The sequence below is a fragment of the Mustela nigripes genome, chromosome 1, assembly GCF_022355385.1.
Source record: "Mustela nigripes isolate SB6536 chromosome 1, MUSNIG.SB6536, whole genome shotgun sequence".
Classification (NCBI taxonomy): Eukaryota; Metazoa; Chordata; class Mammalia; order Carnivora; family Mustelidae; genus Mustela; species Mustela nigripes.
The window spans coordinates 38,304,342-38,322,202 of record NC_081557.1 but is presented as its reverse complement, the minus strand read 5'-3'; the positions used below and the strand labels follow the sequence as shown (position 1 = coordinate 38,322,202).

The 17,861-nt window shown below is 49.6% G+C and overlaps 1 protein-coding gene across 10 annotated transcripts in view; it reads left to right on the top strand.

Annotated features, from left to right (window-relative positions):
• TEAD1 (TEA domain transcription factor 1) overlaps nucleotides 1–17,861 on the top strand; it is a 261,228-nt gene that overhangs the window by 190,581 nt on the left and 52,786 nt on the right. For 6 of the 10 annotated variants that reach the window (XM_059408043.1, XM_059408047.1, XM_059408056.1 and 3 more), the window contains 5 exons: nucleotides 9,260–9,271; nucleotides 10,090–10,224; nucleotides 11,328–11,374; nucleotides 12,112–12,173; nucleotides 13,498–13,622. In XM_059408043.1, coding sequence (XP_059264026.1) covers nucleotides 9,260–9,271; nucleotides 10,090–10,224; nucleotides 11,328–11,374; nucleotides 12,112–12,173; nucleotides 13,498–13,622 — 381 coding nt within the window. The remainder of the gene's footprint in view (nucleotides 1–9,259; nucleotides 9,272–10,089; nucleotides 10,225–11,327; nucleotides 11,375–12,111; nucleotides 12,174–13,497; nucleotides 13,623–17,861) is intronic. The other 4 variants (XM_059408049.1, XM_059408046.1, XM_059408048.1 and 1 more) reach the window with 1 other exon arrangement.

The window sequence follows — 17,861 nt, the reverse complement described above, 5'->3', positions numbered from 1 at the left end:
ACAGTGTGTGCCCTGCAGGAGGCTCTGCCATATTCCTCTGAAGAAAACACACTCATGGAGAGAATGGTCATTCCTGTGTCACAGTCCAGCCCTTGAAAATCTATTTAAAATAAGTTGCAAAGGTCGGCTTTAGGCTTCTGCTAATTGCAGAAGCAGTTCTCAGAGTGCTTGTTCATGAGCCAGATTTGCCCCCAAATGTGTGGGCTTTAATCTTAACTTTTTTAAAAAAGATTTTATATATTTATTTGAGATAGAGCACAGAGGGAGAGGGAGAAACAGACTCCCTGTTAAGCAGAGAGCCCGATGTGGGACTTGATCCCAGGACCGTGGGATCATAACTGAGCTGAAGGCAGATGCTTAACTGACTGTACCATTCAGGCGCCCCTAATTTTAATTTTTATAACAAAATTTGCTTTGGGGGAAAGTTTAAGATTTCCACAAAGATTCAAGCTTTATAAAGCACAGAAGTGATTAATTCACTCCAGCAAACTTTTCACTGAGAATCCAGTGTGTTCTAGATCCTTGAGCAGATATTGGGCTTAGAGAGTCAAATATGCAGAGTGTCTGTTCTTGAGGACCACTAAGCTTTTCTGTTGCTTTTGGCCACATTTGGGAGCAATATGAGGCTTCCAGTAGATTGTCCCACAGCTGGGGGACTGCAGTGGAAAAGAGTGGGTGGTTCTGAGTGTGGGAGAAGTAAGAAAAGCCTCATTGGAGGGGGTGCCAGCAGAAGTGGGCACTCAGGAAGGCAGACAGTTCCCCCGAGATATGGGGGTGTTTGGGGAATCACCAAGAACACCATTACTTGGAGGCATGGGATGGGAACAAGACTGGAGGAACCTAACAGGGTCCTGGGTCATCTATGGGAGGGTGAGGTAGTCCCCTCCCGGCCTTGGGGAGCGTGTGTGAAGCACTCACACTTAAGCTTTGGAAAGCTCTCTCGCACTGTTTTCAGAGGGATGGCCAAGAGGGAGGCAGAGCTGGAGGCAGGGAGCCTAATGCAGGGGGTGCTGAGAGAGCAGTGAGGGCCTAGACAGGCAGCCACACACACACCCCCTCCCGGGGCGCAGCTCAGTGGCTCACATTAGCGCTTCCCCTCCCCACGGCTGGTTCCCACGCCAGTCCGCTGGGGCTGCCGTGAACTCTTTCTTCCTCAGTGTTTTTGAAGAATAGATTATTTCTGTTTCAAACTCCTGTCCTTACTGAGTCTGAAACGTGTACGGAGTCTGAAAAGTGTACACCAAAACTTTTCAGTAGCAGCATGGAACTAGGTTTTCGAAGGTCGGGTTCTCTTAAAGTCAGTCATAGCCATTCACTATAAAATTACATCAAAATGAACTCAGAATTTGGGTTGCGACATTTTAAATACAACGAAGTTAAAAAGTGCAGAGAAGTGCTATATTTATGTTCATACCAAGCAGAAATGATCATGTTCATTAGGCCATTTTTCCTTTAATAGTTTTTTTTTTCCAGTGGAATGAATCAAATGGCAAACCATTATTCTTACTTTTCCTAATTTCCTCTCCCCAACTCCCTTCCCCAGCCAGTCTCAATCTCCCTCTTCTCCTCACTCCCCATCAACAGTACCTTTCCTTGCCTCTTATTTCCCTAAGAAAGTAAATCCACTGAAAACTGTTTTCTCCTTTTGCCCTGTCCTGAAATGAATCTAGGTTTTTAATTCATCATTTACTCTGAGTTTGTGCTAAATCCATTGCTACCAACATGAGACTTTTCTCTACGATGTATAGCAGCCTAAGCCAGGATAGACTTGATCAAGATAGACTTGACCAACAACTTGGGTTGACCTTGGACACAAACTGTAGCCATAAGGGAGGGATGCCAGGGGCAAGCAGATGGAGGGAACGGTGAAGTGGTCGAGGCCTGGTGCAAAGAGATGAAGAACCAGGAGCAGAGAAACTGGGGCAGTAGGGTAGGGTGAAGGGGTGAAGGGGTCCCCAGAGTGCAGTTGAGATTCAAGAGCCTTCTACGATGGTTTAAGGAAATGCAAGGCATTTGTGGCCAGCAGGCCGGAAATTTGGACATTAAACATAGATTTTGCAGGTTTTTTGCTTTAATCGTTTTGACCAAAGTGCCTTAAGAGACACATGAGGGTGCTAACTGCTGGTTGGAAATAAAGCTTCGCTTGGAGGGCATCCTGTCTTGATGTTGGACGTGCCATGTTGTGGCCCCTACCCCGACAGAATCCTTGTGGCCCACGGCTCTCCAGGCACGAAGTCGTTCTTCGGTGACTTGGGGCTTCGTAACTAGGCCCGGTTCTGGTTCTAAGGTAGAAGATGCAGCCATGCAGCTACAGCGTGCCGGCCACCTCTGGGTCTGTGCAACGGGCGTTGAGGAATTCCAGGGATGCAGACTTCCCTGCTTTGGCCCCTGTGTCACCAGCTGCATCTGCGGTGGTGTCCCCCCCGTCACAGTTTCGCTTCCCCTGGTCTCCCCCTCACTGCCATCTCCGGCCCCACAGTCCGAGAAGACCAGGTGTGGTATGGTCTGAACACTGGGCTGCAACTCTTGGAACTATTCCTGCCTTTGAATGATTTCACTCACTATGAATGGGCCAAGAGGCCATTAGCTCTTCTTATCTATATTTTTTAAGCTCCGGGGATTGAATATCCCAGCCCCTAGAATGAATGCAGATGTGTCGTCCACACAGGAAGCCGTCTTTCTGTGCTCCTCAGAGCTCCTACTTTGAGTTTCCCGCCCTGAGTGTCTATCTCTTTGTGTTCCGTTGCCTTGGGAGGTGGGTCCGTTCCTGCCCAGAGGCCTCCCTTTCCTCACAGCGGCAGAAGGGCGCCCTGCAGGCCGCCGCCACGCTGTGGACCGCCATCCTCCTGAGAGGATGGACTAGACCCCTTGTGTGGAGTGCGTTTTGGGGAGTATACAGGTCCCGATGGGACCCCGAGGAAAGGAGGTCTTCATTCTGCCCTAACCTCGGCGGGAATACATCTCGGGCAGCAGACGTGTTGGCGTCAAGCTCCGGGCTCACGCCGAGGAAAAGCCCGCACTTGATGACATTGCGTCATGCCGGGAAAGGCCTGAGATGGTCCGCTTGTGTCCAGTCGTTGGTGACTCATGTACGAGCTGCATGTGCTCTCCGGGGCTGTTTTCTTCATTCTCGCCCTGCTGGCCTTTTGTGATTTGATTTCTGAGCAAGCCATTCTTTCCAGTCTGCCGTTCCTTCCAATAAGCAGAGAGCTTAAAAGTTCAGACCGCTGATTTAATTCTCGCAAAGAGTTCGGGAACTTTGCTGGGGCATTGCCACCATCCACACTGTCCCTTCCCAGTGGTGTCACCACTGGTTCCAGCCAGGAATGGGCCCGTCCACATGGGACACATGCTTTGCTTCATCCATGGGTGCTCCCCATGGCCCCCTGAGCCCCTCTGTTCCTTCAGGCATTGGCTGTCCATGGTCACTGGGCCCAAGAAGCCTGAGACGACCCCCTCCTCGGGCTCGGGCTTCGCACCAGCACCAGATACTGGGCCTGGCTGTGGCATTCGGGAAATGATGTGCTGCCTCTCCTGGCATCTGCCGACCTTCACGGGGTTCTTTTGCATTTTGAAGTGCACCCTCTCTCCCCAGTGATACTTTCCCTACCTTGTTTCTAATTTAAGTGAGTTAAAGCTGAGACTAGAGACCACTAATTTCTCGTGCTTGGGTGAAATTCGTGATGGAATTAGAACCGCTCACCAGTGGTGATGCAGGGCTCCCGGTGTAAACTGGAGGACTGAATGCGTGTGCCTTTCTGTATGAACCGAGCAGAACTAGGTTTGCTTTTTCAGGGCAACAGAAACAGCCTCATTCTTTCCTTGTATTCCTTCCTAGAGACATCCCATTATTAGCAGGCCTCCAGTGTAGACAGTACCCGAGAGGAACATGGTGCTGAAAGGTTATAGAATGGGGACCGGGGCTTCTAAGGCTTTCTGATCACTTGGGCCCCGTTAGACTCCCAAGTTCCCCGAATGGCAAGGCTGTGGGCGCCCTGTGGAGTGCTTAACACAGTTCCCAAAGCAGGCCTGGAGGTGGGTGTTCCTGTCCTCATTTTAGAAATGAGGAGGCCGATGCTTAGAACGGCCAGGTGACTCACCCAAGGTCATAAGTCTGAATTTGATCCCATGGCCAGCTGGCACCAAAGCCCGAACTCTCAGCATAGTGGCATGCTGTCTCCCCAAAGAATGCCGGTCAAGGATGGGGGCTCATTTCCCTGACTTAGGATGCTTCCATGTTGTCTCCCTCAGCAGAACCCCCTCTTCATGCATGTTTGCATTCAACAGGGCAAATGAGGGGTGGGAGCTGATACTCAGTCTGGAGGCAAACTTGAGCCTGCTGTAGGCATGGGTTCCTCTGGCTTCTTGGGAGATTGACTTCTTGCCCCTTGCTGTTGTCTCCCAGGGGAAAAGGGCCTGTGGTCAGAAGGGTGCTCCCTGCTCCCGACCCCAGCACCCAGACCTAGTAGCTGACCTGAGTGCCAGACTTCCTGGGAGAGTCCTCAGGCACACCTACAAATCACCTGGGTCCTCATCTATAATCTTGAACAATGCTGAGCCCCACATCGGAATTAAAGGAAACACTATTGACAATTATCAAATACTAAATATAGCTTAGTACATTTAAAAAATGAACAATGGTAAAAGCCTTGAAAAATTTTTCTTTGATGTGAATGGAGTCTTTGGCATTTGGAAATACAATAAGATGAATTAATTGCTACTCATTACATTGGGAAGTCAGGAGAAGTGTGAATGTGCCTTCCCTTCTTGGCATTAGCTGTTGCCTGACCGGAGTAGCCCGCTTTTGTATTTACTCCTGCTTTCACTGATAATAAGCAAATGAGAGATCGTGGCTAGAAAAATTCAAGTGCCCTCCATCTTTTCTCCCAAACCATCACAGAGTTCTGTGATGTCTGTCTGCTTAGGGACCAGCGCTAATAACTGCAGAGGTCATGTGAACCCTCATAGCGCAAGACATGAAACAGCATCTGCGAGCATCTTTCTAGAAGAGTGGTCTTTGTTCTGTCTTTTCTTTGAAAAAGTGATTTTGCAAGCAAATTGCTATCTTTTCTCTCTTGTGTTATATATTTGCAGTGCTGGGAAAAGTATATTTGGGGAAAAGCATGTAAGGGCTCTGCAGACTTTTTGAATCCCTGGTCTTTTTACAACGTTAGGATTCCTCCTCCTGTGTTGGTGGGCTTCCCTGTGAATGAAGTGGGCTGGAGTCCTTACGTTTTAAAGTGATGCTTCCTGAGCAAGGTCTTCGGAGTAGGTGGATTTTGTAAGCTGTTTACTAACTGTGTAACAGCTATCATATGGCACACGCAAGCTCGTAACCCTTTTCATAGCGTCTTTAAAATTGGTTGATGATTAGTGCCGGAAGATGACGAGATAGTTGTTTCCTAGGGATAATTGAACACTGAGGAGGCAGAGGGACGTGGGAGTAAGACTCCCGTCCCATCTGGAGGCTGACCCGTGAAACGTCCTGGAGTTGGAGCTGCACACTGCTCTAGCCATGTGCATTTCTGATGTGGCTGCCTTCCTGTCACATGTCATGTAGACACTTCCCAAACTTGAGGCACATTGAAACCGTAACAAGGAGGCAGTCGGTGGAGCCCAGAGGCAGAGGAGCCGCCATGCTCTGCTTCGTAACGTGTGAAAGGCTGTTTACTAGGAGACTATAACCGTTTGAAAGGCTTCAGGCTGAGGAGTTTATGTATGACACAGCCTGCTGGACCCCGTGTGGCCAAGGGGGTGAGGCCATTGACGGCATGGCGTGCCAGAAATTGGACAGGGAAGAACACAGAGAGAGACCTGTGTCCCCGGTACGGTGCTTTATTTGCTCTTATTCTCCGCTCAGATAGGCCATTTGTTCTCAGCAACCCCCCACGTTTCCTGCTTCATAAATACTTTCCACACTTTAGGTCATGGGCATGACTTAGGGTTCCTTAGGAAAAAGGAGATTTGCCTTTTCTTTCCCCACTCACCAAACATTCAGCTTTTTGTGGCCTCATTCTTTGTCATCTTAGGGACAGAGGGACTTCAGATCAGTAACAAGGACTCTGTGTGAGTAGTCCAGGCTTTTTGCTGGGACGCAGCGTTTTTGTGGGTGCGTGCTTGTGTAGAGACGCATACACCCTGAGAGTATATCTAAGAGTAACTCAGTATTGACTTCAGAACCATTTTCCAAGATCAGACGGTGTGCTCAGCCTTTGTAAATCTCATCCGCATTTCAGGAATGTTGGTTTGAAGACCTTGAAGGTTAAAATTATCCTGGTGTACAAACGTAGCCTACATTTTTAAATTCACCATAGTAGCATCAGTTATTTGGGTAGATTAACAGCGCCTTCCCTTCCCCCTTGATTCTGGGGTGAGGGGTGAGGATGGCGTGCCATGTTCTCAAAGTCTTAGACCAGGTGATGCAGAGAAGCAATTTTCTCGGGTCTGACACTTAGAGTTACAATTTCTTCAAAGCCAGGCATGTATCTCTGGCTGAAAATGACAATTTAGAGGCCCTTCCATTGAAGTCTCTCAGCTCGGCATCCTTCCGTTCTCCCATTTCAGATTAAGTGGGTCTACAGCTGGTTCCGATCTGCAGATATCAGTGGCAGGCTTTATTATCTGCAGTGTTGCTTTAGATTTTAAACAAACAAACAAACAAAATTAATCATTTTAATTTTCAAATATGTATTTTGGATAAAGGGGGAGATGTTATTAAGGGAGAAGGTAGAGAGTCTCCACTTCAAAAGGTAGGAAATCACGGGTATAGACATTTTAGTCCATTTGCAGAAAATTGCCTATTCTCAGATAGCTAGGTCAAGTGCAGAAAGAACCTCTACTTGAGATAAAATTTCCTCTCCACACTTGGCTTTCTCTCTGTTAGGGTAGACAGCCAAATGCTGCCCAAATTTTAACATCTTGCTGTCTTTTCACCAGTACTTCCTGGCTATGTGTATTAAGCTGTATTTGCTTATAAATGGAACGTACACTTGTAACAGCTTTTACAGACTGCCAGAAGAGCTTTAGGGCAATAAAAAGGGCAACTCTTCATTTCATAGATGAAGAAGATTAGAGGGTTCAGTGACTAGCCCAAGGTAAGACAACCCATAACGTCAGGCCGAGGCAGGTGTGAAGTAGCGTCTCCAGGCTCTCCTTGACAGGAGTGGAGCAAGTTGGGGAGACGGGAACAGTTGATTTGCTCTCCTGCTTTGGAGCATTTGTTTCATTCGGGTACCTCCTGGAATGCTAAGGCTTTAAGAGTCCAACCTTACTTTATTTAGCAAAAGGAAATGGCCCCGTCCTGAAGCTCTGTAACCTAAAGAGCAAAAGCTGGGGACTCCTCCTTTCCTCATTGACTGATTTCTTGTTTAAAAAAAGGGGGGGGTCAAACTTTGGTGCGCATCTTTGAGAACTTTTCCATCAGCCGCTAGGCTACTAGGAGATTATCACCAGCACCTGATAGAATAAAAGCAGGCTATGGAGATGTGAGAGACTCATTTCCATTTGGACCGCAACTTCCTGTTCTCGAGTCCCTCCCTCCAAGGGTGCCCAGGCACATACTGTGTTTGGGGGCGCTGAGTCACCCCCGCCATCAGCGTTTCACAAACACGGGGACCCGTGACAGACTTCTGGAATAGAGCCAAGCCCGCAGCTCTCTTCCTAGTTATTCCTCAACTTGCATCTGCCAGACCAGCAACAGGTCTGGGCTCCCACTTTCCCTACTCCCCTAGCCTACCCTGAAGCGATACAGCATGGTCCTTGCGGTAGACAGCGCCTGTGGTTAGATCTGGGACAGCACGTGAGCTCCGAAGTCATTGTGAGGGCATTTACACCCTCTCATTCAGGGTTAGGTGGGTTGGAGGCTGGAGTACAAGGTGATGGATCCCAAAAGAACCCCTCAGGGCGTTTATATCGATGTCCAGGCACTCCTGACAGAGCAGGGCGCTGTGTGACTGGAGCCGGGTTTTCTGTACATCAGGGCCTGGATCCCCCTCTGTGGAGATGATGGGGCCGGTGACAGGTGCGGCCAGGGACCAGCAAGGACTAGTCTGACTGGCACTGAGATCTGTGTGTGTCAGGCTCTGCGGGGCTTCAGGACATTTGCACATCTGGTCCGTTTATTCCGCTGACATCAAGATTTGTCTTTCGGGGGCATCTCAGTATCTGAAATGATTCAGCTCTTTAAAAAAAGAAGCAAAACCCCAAAACGTTAACAGAGGAAGCTAGCTGTAGGTAGAGTTTTCAAATGAGTAAGCTGGGGGTCTGCTCAGGGAATGCCATCTGACCCGAGGCAGCAAAGCCCTACACCATTGCCCGGAGCCACTCTGTTGGGGACAGGGGATCCTGCAAGCTGGGCCCTCACCCTGTCCTTCCGCTGCAGCACATGCCCTTCAGGATGATCCCAGTGACCTTGGACAACCCCCAAAAGCTGTTCCATGAGGGCCATTGCTTTCTTGGTTGAAAGCCAGAGAAATGAATAAAATGTACAATTCTATGCAAGTGCGAGGCTCTTTTCCAAGGGGTAATATAAATAAGCTTTTTAAAAACCTACACCGTGATCCTGGCAGTTACAGGACCAAGTGGTATCTCTACCTGGGAGCACCTAATTTGATCTTTTTTGGAAGCCCCTAGTAGTTATTTTGTAGACTGGGACTTTCCCCCCCATTTCTCCATTTGGCCCAGCCTCTGGTAGCTCTGCATGCTTTTGAGTCCCCTTTGGGTCAATCTGTACACACTGAAGCCAGCTCTCAACTATGTCTTAGCCTGAACTTTCTCTTGACCTTCACGTGCTGGCTGACTTTGAGTGGCAGCTCTGGCGGCCACTCTCTTTACATTGGTGCCACTGTTTTGTTCCTGTTCTGATGGAGTCTGGGTTTGGTAGAGATTGTGTCGACCCTTCCATGAGCGGCCAGGCTCTTTGACATGTTTCCCAAGCATGGAACTCTCCCTGCACCATTGGGATTGGTCACACTCTCGGGGGCTGACCGTTTCTCCCTCTACATTAAGGAAGCCGCAGAGCCAGCTTGAAGGGGGTGGGAGTAGTTTTCGAAATGGGTGGACTGGTTGGTAATTGCCTTTCTAGATGGTTATCTGGGTCCTACATTCCTGCTAAAATGTGAAGAATACCCATAGTCCTATGCATTCTATTGTACCCCATATTGTGTGTTTGTGTAAATATGTATATTTTTTAAGTGAAAAAGAAAAAGACCCCTGCCTTTGTCCGCAATTCTTTTAACAAACTGTTTATTGTTGTATCCAGGTAACAAGCATGGTAAGTATTTTCACCACATTGAGTATTCTGTATTTTAGCTGTGCTTGGCAGACTTTTTGGCTAGCTTTGTGTTACCAGCCTTGGCTTTTCTGGAAAAGACCCATTCAGGAAGGGAGAAGCCAGTTGCCCAGTAGCGTGCCCTATGTCCTCGGCTCTGGAGAGAACCCGTGTAGCCTTAGACCCATGGTGGGTGGGGGTACCTGAGAAAGCATGCCCCCCCCCCCCCCCCCGCCAGCATGCTGCTTGGTCCCGTCACGGCCCCCCACCCCACCTGCCGCTTCTGAGCCTCCCCACCAGGTGTCTACCAGGGCTCCCAGGCCTCGCATGCCTCCAGCAGCTCCTGGGAGTGTGGCCCCATGGCAGCGCTCAGGGGGGCCTGCCTGCACCCTGTGGACGGTCCTACCTCAGATCCATCACCACCCCCTCCTGTCTCCCTTTTCCCATCTGTATGCTTCAATGCAGAGCTTCCCCCCCGAAACCCCTTCCCTGTTAAGTAATTGGAGAAATCTCCCTTTGGAAGCTGGAAAAATAAATATGTTGACCACTCTTCTCAGAGGCTTCCCATTCTGTTGAAAAAATGGATTAAAACATTTTTTTAAAAAAAATCTTGCCGCTGGGTAGTCTCCTTACAGGTTCAGAGTTCCGGTAGGTTGAGTGTGTTTTAGCCTTCTGGCTGTGTTTATTTATCCGTGCATGTTTGCTTCTCCGGCCTCTTCTGTGGCTCTGTATTTAGTCCATGTGCTCGTGGCTGTGCCTGTTGAAGCTGCCCAGTAGCCACGTGTTACGTATTAAGTCTGTGTGTCACTGTCACCTTCAAGGATCAGACGGCCAAGGATAAGGCCCTGCAGCACATGGCCGCCATGTCCTCAGCACAGATCGTCTCGGCCACTGCCATTCACAACAAGCTGGGACTGCCTGGGATTCCACGCCCCGCCTTTCCGGGGGCACCGGGGGTAAGTCACAACCCTACCCCCCCATCCGGGAGGCACGGTGGGTGGGGGACCACCTGTGGTCAGCTGATGCTGCCTGTTGCACTGTGGGGAGAGGGAGGGAGGGAGCTAGAGAGAGAAAGGGGGAGGGAGGGGGTGGGGAGATCAAGCTGGAGGCGGGGATCCTGGGTCCCCCGAGACATGGAATTGGGTATCACTTTGTTGGTGCCTTTCTGGGTTGTCACCTGCCTTTTTTTTTTTTTTTTTTTTTTTTTTTTTGATGGCCCTTCCTCTCTTTTCCTGTGTCCTCAGGGCCCCTTTAAGGGAACTAACCCCTAAAGGGGCAAAGTACTGTATTGCCGTTTTCATTGTGCACCTAGCAAGGGCTGAGAAGTTAATGTTATGATCTCATTCATCTTCGCAATAATCTTAAACGCCTCTCATTGTTCTTGCCGTCTTGCAGATAATGAGATTAGTGAGTAACAAAGCGAGTTAGGTGGTGTGATCTTGGCTGGTGCCATTAGGACTCAAACCCTGCGCCCTGTGACTCCCTTTGCAACTCCTTCTACACAGGCTGCAGGTCCAGCAGGGGGCAGCAGGCACCTGAAGCCTCCAGGAGGCGCACAGCGAAGGCGGTGTCCGCATTGCTTCTCTGAGCTCTTGGCCTCTGGTTCAGAGCTTGTCCTCTGCCGGCCAGGCCCTTGGTGCTGTGAGCTGTGGAGGCAGAACTGTCACACAGGAGCATTTGCAAATGGAGGGAAGAAGAGAAGGATGGGTGGGTGGGTACATGTGTAGAAAGCAGTCGGATGAAATAGCCGTGAGCCCCTGTCATGGGCCCGGATCTCTGCTAGCTGTCAGGCGAACAGGGGAGAGCTGCTGTCTGGTCCCTGCCCTCAGGGCAACTAGTCTGGAGGAGGAGCGCCAGGGCAGCCAGGACTGCTAGGCCAAGGATGCAGGGTGCTCTCCTGTGCACATCGATGACCACGTATGGGTCTAGAGAGGGTCACTCTGCGGCGGACAGATGATCTGAGCCCGCTGTCGTTAGCAAGGGATGCGATCTATAGATGTCCCGAGCAGTGCTTTCCTGGGAACTCATAATCCTGATGCCTCTTACCTTTGCCTTCCAGTTCTGGCCAGGAATGATCCAAACAGGGCAGCCAGGATCCTCACAAGAGTAAGTCCAGGGAGGGGCCGGCTGGGACGGCAAGAATCTGGTCAAGCGCAGCCTGCGGGTGCGTTTCCCCAGGGCCAGACCACCTGGGGCCTTACAGGAGAAAAGACATTGAACCTGAGAACCCCATAGTCCTCTCCCATTATCCGCTGAGGTCAGGAGCAGGAGAGAGACTTGGGTTGCTCTAGGAGAGGCATAAGTGGCTCGCTGGCACCCTAAGCATTAGTGCCCGTCCCTCTGGAAATAGGGCCTGTGTGGCTTTGGAGGGCAGAACCTGGGGCTTCCTGAAAAGTGTCTGTCTGAGAGTGGACAGTGCAGGCACTCCTGGGGCCCAGCCCATCGGGTCTTCTGGGAGTTGAGGGCAGCTAACAGACAACCTCCTGCTGCCTTGAGGGCAAGAGAAACAGGCCTCATAAACTGGAGGCTGAAGTTTGCTTAGAGATAAAAGCAGAAAGAAGTCCTGCCTATCTGTTCTCGAAAGAACTTAAGCTGTTTAGCCAAGAGAAGGGGAGTCTGAGCATAGCCCAAACCTTGCCTGGGCATGGTGAGCCCTGATCTTGGTTGCTGCAGGGATGAGATGAGAGGTTCAATTAGATGTCACAGCATATGGGAATCAGGCTGATGGGGGGGGTGGCGGATACAGGGTGCAGGTTTGTTCCCTAGCCTTGGCCAAGACCAGACCTGGGGAGTAGCCACTGCTATAGTCTCTCGACTTCTGACTCTCCACCCTCCGCCCCCAGCGTCAAGCCCTTCGTGCAACAGGCCTACCCCATCCAGCCAGCGGTCACAGCCCCCATTCCAGGTGAGTCTCCAAGGGATTCCGCCTCAGAGGACTGTCCTGGGCACCTGGCAGCTGGGCCCATCACTTCGCTCTACCGAGGCCTGTCCCTGGTTCCAGCAGTGCCTTGGGCACCCCCTCCTCACCCCTACCCTCCTTATGCCTGGGACTCAGAAGGGTCACAGACATGTTCAGTATCCCCAGTCACTTCCCAGCAGTTTATTCGATGGGTTTTTTTTTTTTTTTTAAAGATTTTATTTATTTATTTGACAGAGAGAGATTACAAGTAGGCAGAGAGGCAGGCAGAGAGAGAGAGGAGGAAGCAGGCTCCCTGCTGAGCAGAGAGCCCGATGCGGGACTCGATCCCAGGACCCTGAGATCATGACCTGAGCTGAAGGCAGCGGCTTAACCCACTGAGCCACCCAGGCGCCCCTCGATGGGGTTTTAAAGACAACAGAAGCCAGTGGCGCCCACCTGGCTCAGTCTGTAGAGCAGGCCACTCTGGATCTTGGGGTCGTGAGTTCAAGTTCCATATTGGATGTAGAGTTTACTTAAAAAGGAAAAATAGGTTTACTTAAAAAGGAGAAAACAAAGATGTGGATATCTCAATTATATCTCAATTTTTTAAAAAGGAAAGAAAGAAAAGGGAAGCCCGATCACTTTCACCGAGGACCCTGGGTCACCCTTGGAAGGGGAAGTTGCTGTGGTTCCTTCCTGGTCATGAACAGGCTGAATTGGACAATTCACATCTCGAGGGCAGAGAGGGGATTAGCCACCCTTTATTCTATGAGTAGGTTTCAGTTCCCTGTACCCTCTCTTTAACGAAGAGCTTCCAGAGAAGCCTCAACTAGCAACCGGAATCTGGCCGGCCCACCTACTCCCGAGGCACCTGTGTGCACGTGGGGTCACTCCGTTCAACTGCTGCCTGTTACCGAGTCCCCAGATGGGACGCGGATTCATGCGTGGTACTCTGTCTCAGTGCCATGGGGCATCCTGAGGAAGTAATTCTGTAGTGCTGGTTACCGCAGTCTGAAGGAAGGAGGTGGGCAGTCCCCGGAAGTTTCTTGGGGTCCTTGCCGGCGCCCAGCCGGTCCCCTTGTCCGGGTGGGGTGTGCTCCAGCCCTTAACCTGGGCCCACGTTGACGTGAGGCGCTACCTAGCGTTGTGCCTCTGGGTCCTTGGCCAGAATCCCCCCAACCGCCTGACTTCCTTCTGCCCCTAGACTCTTGGTGTGTGTGAGGGGGGTGGGTGAGGGAGAGCTGTTTTGCAGGACCCAGCCCCAGCCCTGGCCTCAGGCCCGAGGTAAGGCGCACGGGGCCTGCCTTAAAGGTACTGATTGGTCTTCCAGGGTTCGAGCCGGCATCAGCCGCAGCTCCCTCGGTCCCTGCCTGGCAGGGCCGCTCCATTGGCACAACCAAACTTCGCCTGGTGGAATTCTCAGCCTTCCTCGAACAGCAGCGAGACCCAGACTCGGTGAGTGTGCTGCGAGGTGTGCCTTGAATCCCATTCTTGTTCCTCTTCACATTCTTGTGCCTGCCTTCTCCTTTCCCGCTCCCCTATGCCTGCCAAACAGCCTGGGTCAGAAGAGCCAGACTTTCACTTATATAAAAAGGTCTATCTGTGGGCAAATAGGTAGAATTGTGGAGCCGGGTATTTATGAGCGCTCTGGACCCCAGACTCCAGGGAATGCTGGAGCTTGAAGGGAAAGACTTTAATAGGCTCTTCTTGGGTTTAGGAAAATGGAACAGCAGGTGACAGCTCTTGAACCCTGACATGTGGCTGGCACCATGCCAAGCTCTCTGTAAGTGGCCACATTTTACTCCCCCCAAAATTCCATAAGGTATGGTACTGTGGGACAGATGAGGAAACAGAGAAGTTAAGGAATAATCTAAGAATTCCTTATATATTATATTCTCTAAGAATTCCTTATATAAATAGAGAATTCTCTAATTCTCTAAAGTCACACAGTTACTATCTAGTAGATCGGCGATTCAAATTCACGTCTTTAAAACTTAAGCCTAAGCAAGCAGTTAGCTGTTAACTTTGTACTGCGTTTGCAAGTCTGTCCTTTCTCAAGATAGCGAGTGGTTCTCTTCTTACGGAGAAGTAACAAGCTGGTGTTTTAGTACGATCCAGAAAGCGGTGCGTTACGACGCTAAGCACCAGTCATGTTGGCACCTGGATTCTGTCATTTTTCTTCTTTGCCGTCTTCCCTGCCCCGTCTAGTGCCCATCGTGACACTGTTGCTCGGTCCGGCCCGTTACTTCCCATACGTATGTGAGCCCCCCTTTTCTCCCACCCGACAGTCGCCAGGCCCCGTCTTCACTCCCACTCCTTGGCAGCTGTGCCTCTGAGTGTTGCATCTGTGTGTGGGTGAGCCCGAGGCAAAAAGGCAGGAATCAGAAGTTTGTCTTCCCCAACTCCTTTCCACGCACTCTTTCTCACCCCACCACCCTGCTCTCAGGGGCTCTCGACGCTCAGAGGTCCCAGGCTCTCTGTGTGTTCCCTACTCTGTGGTCGTGCTGTGTCAGAAGAAGGCGTCAGGGATGAGTTCACCATCTGGTGTAAATACCCGCATACGGAACAGGTGGAGGTGACCTCTCTGGGGTCTTTGTACTATGCTCCGCGGACGGGCTCTGACTCGGGGGATGCCACAAGCCATCACCAGAGTGGAGACTCCATGGACATTTCTGACGTTTCTGTTTATGAATTGTGAATGTCTGGGAGTTGGTAGTAAAATAGAGCCTGTTCTGAAATTCGGAGGAAAAAATGAAGAAAGAGATGGAAAGTAGGTCATTAGGCCCATTGAGGCAGCTTATTGGGGTAAGGGGGGGAAAGGCCAGCTGGATCGCTCTTCTCCTGTGGCCGAGTGGTTTTTTAAGAAGGGTGATGGTGATGGCATCAAATCCTTCTTGAGAGGTGCTGAGATAAAAACAAAAAAGATTACCCTCCTAATTCTTTGTTTCTTATTCTTTCTGGAAAGCATAGGGGATACTTTGGCCGAAGACTGGATTTCAGCCCCACGATGGTTTTCACTTTGCATAACTCATGTTGGTAGGACACCTTGATGCTTACAGAATACGCGCTGGTTAACTATTTCATTCTGTCTTTCTGGTGCTCCATGAGTAGATTCACTTTCCCCCATTTTATTGGTGAAGAAACTGAGGCCCAGATGCATTAAACAGTTTAGGATGTTTAGTGAATAAGCAGAGGGATTAGGAGCCCAAATCTATTTCATTATACTCTTTTCACTACTACAAACCACCCCCAGTTTTGAAATTCTCTGTCTAGGTATCTCCTGTGTGACCCAGTCTCTCTCTTTGCTTTTGACCATTTTTTAAAGAACAGAGCTCCAAGACACTGGAAAGGAAAAGTCCCAAGATGGTAGTTGTTTCTCTGGTTAAAAGATGATAAAATATTCTATCACCCCCCCAAAAAAATTGATTGATTGATTAAAAAGCCTGTGGCAGCCCCCTCTTATGCTGTCCTCTCCAGTTATGGACCTGTTAGGGGCAGGAATGCCCAGTTCCTTTTTCTGCTGTTGCACGTGTACACTTTTCGCATCTTCTCCTCTGGAACACAGGCTCCAGGAGAACGAGGGTTTAGTTTGTTGGGCTTCAGATTGAGAACGACTGGGTTCATTCAGCCCAATCCGTAAATGCTTAGGAACACATGCTCCTGCGTGTTAGGCGCTGTCCCGGGGGGAGCCCAGCATGGCACCAACAGGCACTGTGTCTGCCCATGTGCGGTGTAATGTCTACCAAGAAGACTCTACACACGAAGTCCCTGTGAAGCATGGGGATGTCTGCAAAGGGAGTGCACTGAGCACTGTGAGTGATGAATGGGACAGGGCGGGCTTCCTTGAGGAAGTCGCCCTTTCCCTGGAAGGTGGGGGAAGAAAAAGGGAGAAGAACATTCTGGAGGTGATGACTTAGTGTAGAAAGCAGTAAGAAAGTTGGTGAATAGTTTCATAAAGACAGGGCCCCCCCAGCCCTCTTGGAACAGAGGCCTCAGATCCTTCATGCTTCAGCCATGTTTAGGAGTCCACATGATAATCGGACTGGTTCGGCTGGATGTGGCCTTCTAGTGATTAATGAAAAGGTTTGGTTCTCAAGATTGAACTTGAGTACCAGACTTCAGAGGCCCCGAAGTAAACTCAAGACCTGCTGTGAATCAACACCTTTGGGCCTCTTGAGAACACAATTATACTTCAGCAGGGGCATGAGGTGGGGACTGAAAGAAATTGGAATTCATCCAAACAAATAATTTTAAACATTTCCTAAATGGCAGCCACTCTTCCAGGTGTTAGGGAGCTAAGTCTCATTCTCCCTGAGCCCGTGTTCCAGAGGACGTGAGAGGGACACACGCGTTACGTAAGGTGACGTTGAGTGCTTCTGTGGAGTAACGGCCCTTCTTCACCGTTTGAAAATCACTTGCTCTTTAGATTAAAAATATATAATTTCAGAAAGTAATAATACCTTCTAATATATATGTTGGTGGTTTTTGGCTTATATCATGATTTCATTTCATTTTTTAAAAATTTTATTTATTTGAGATAGAGCCCAAGCAGAGAGGAGGGGGAGGGGGAGAAGCAGGCTCCCTGTGCAGCAGGGAGCCAGATGTGGGACTCGATCCCAGGATCCTGGGATCATGACTTAGGTATCGTGATTTGATTTGATTTTTTAAAAATTGTATTTATTTATTTGAGATTGAGAAACAGAGCACAAGCAGAGAGGAGGGGGAGTGGAAGAAGCAGGCTCCCCGCTGAGCAAGGAGCCCAATGTGGGGCTCGATCCCAGGACCGTGGGATCATGACCTGAGCTGAAGGCAGATGCTTAACTGATGAGCCACCCAGTTAGGTCTGTTAGACCGTGCCAACCAGAGGTCTGTCACTGTTGTGACATTGTATTGTTACATTATAATATGCATGTCATTTTTGATGTGGCTTCTCACATTCCTGTGTTATAAACACTTATTTGGCAGAATTGCACAAATGAATTTAATGTGTGTAAATGAATACACGGGGGATTGTGAATAATGGCAGAGGAATTTATTTCAGTAGAAATGTAAGGGCCTAAAGGATGGCTCTTGTGGAAGGAGGAAATGGGGGGAGCCTTGGGGAAAAAAGGTGATTACTCAAAAGGGGATTCATCGAAATTAGTAATTCACAAAATTATTTAAAGCACAATGACAGGGTTCCAAGCTCCAGCTTCTCAGATCCCACAATGGGCGCTTTATTTTGCAAACACAGGGTGCCGTTAGCGTGAGTGTTTAATGACGCTTCGGGACCAAGGTCACACTGGAAAACCTTGGGGCTTGTGGATGGATTCTTTGGGCTGTCAGAGTTTGTATGGCTTCTCAGACTTTAATGCAACAGGAGAATTTAAAGCCATCTGAAGTACATTCCACTGGTACCTTTTAACAAAGTTAGATGTACAGTATTTAAAATACAGCATCAGACTTGAAGCTTGTTAATTCGATAAGGAAGCCAGCAGAGCAACAATTAAAGGTCCCCAAACAGTTTCAACTTTGTGTTGTGTATGTACACGAATCTTTGTGTACAGACACACACACATTTACCCCTACCTCCTTTTAAGGGCTTGGGCTCTTTGGAGTCAGTGAGGTCATGGGTCATGGTGACAAACGCTGAACAAACACATTAACGGGCTGGGTGCTGAGCCAGTTTTCATTAACAAATCTCTTTCATCATTA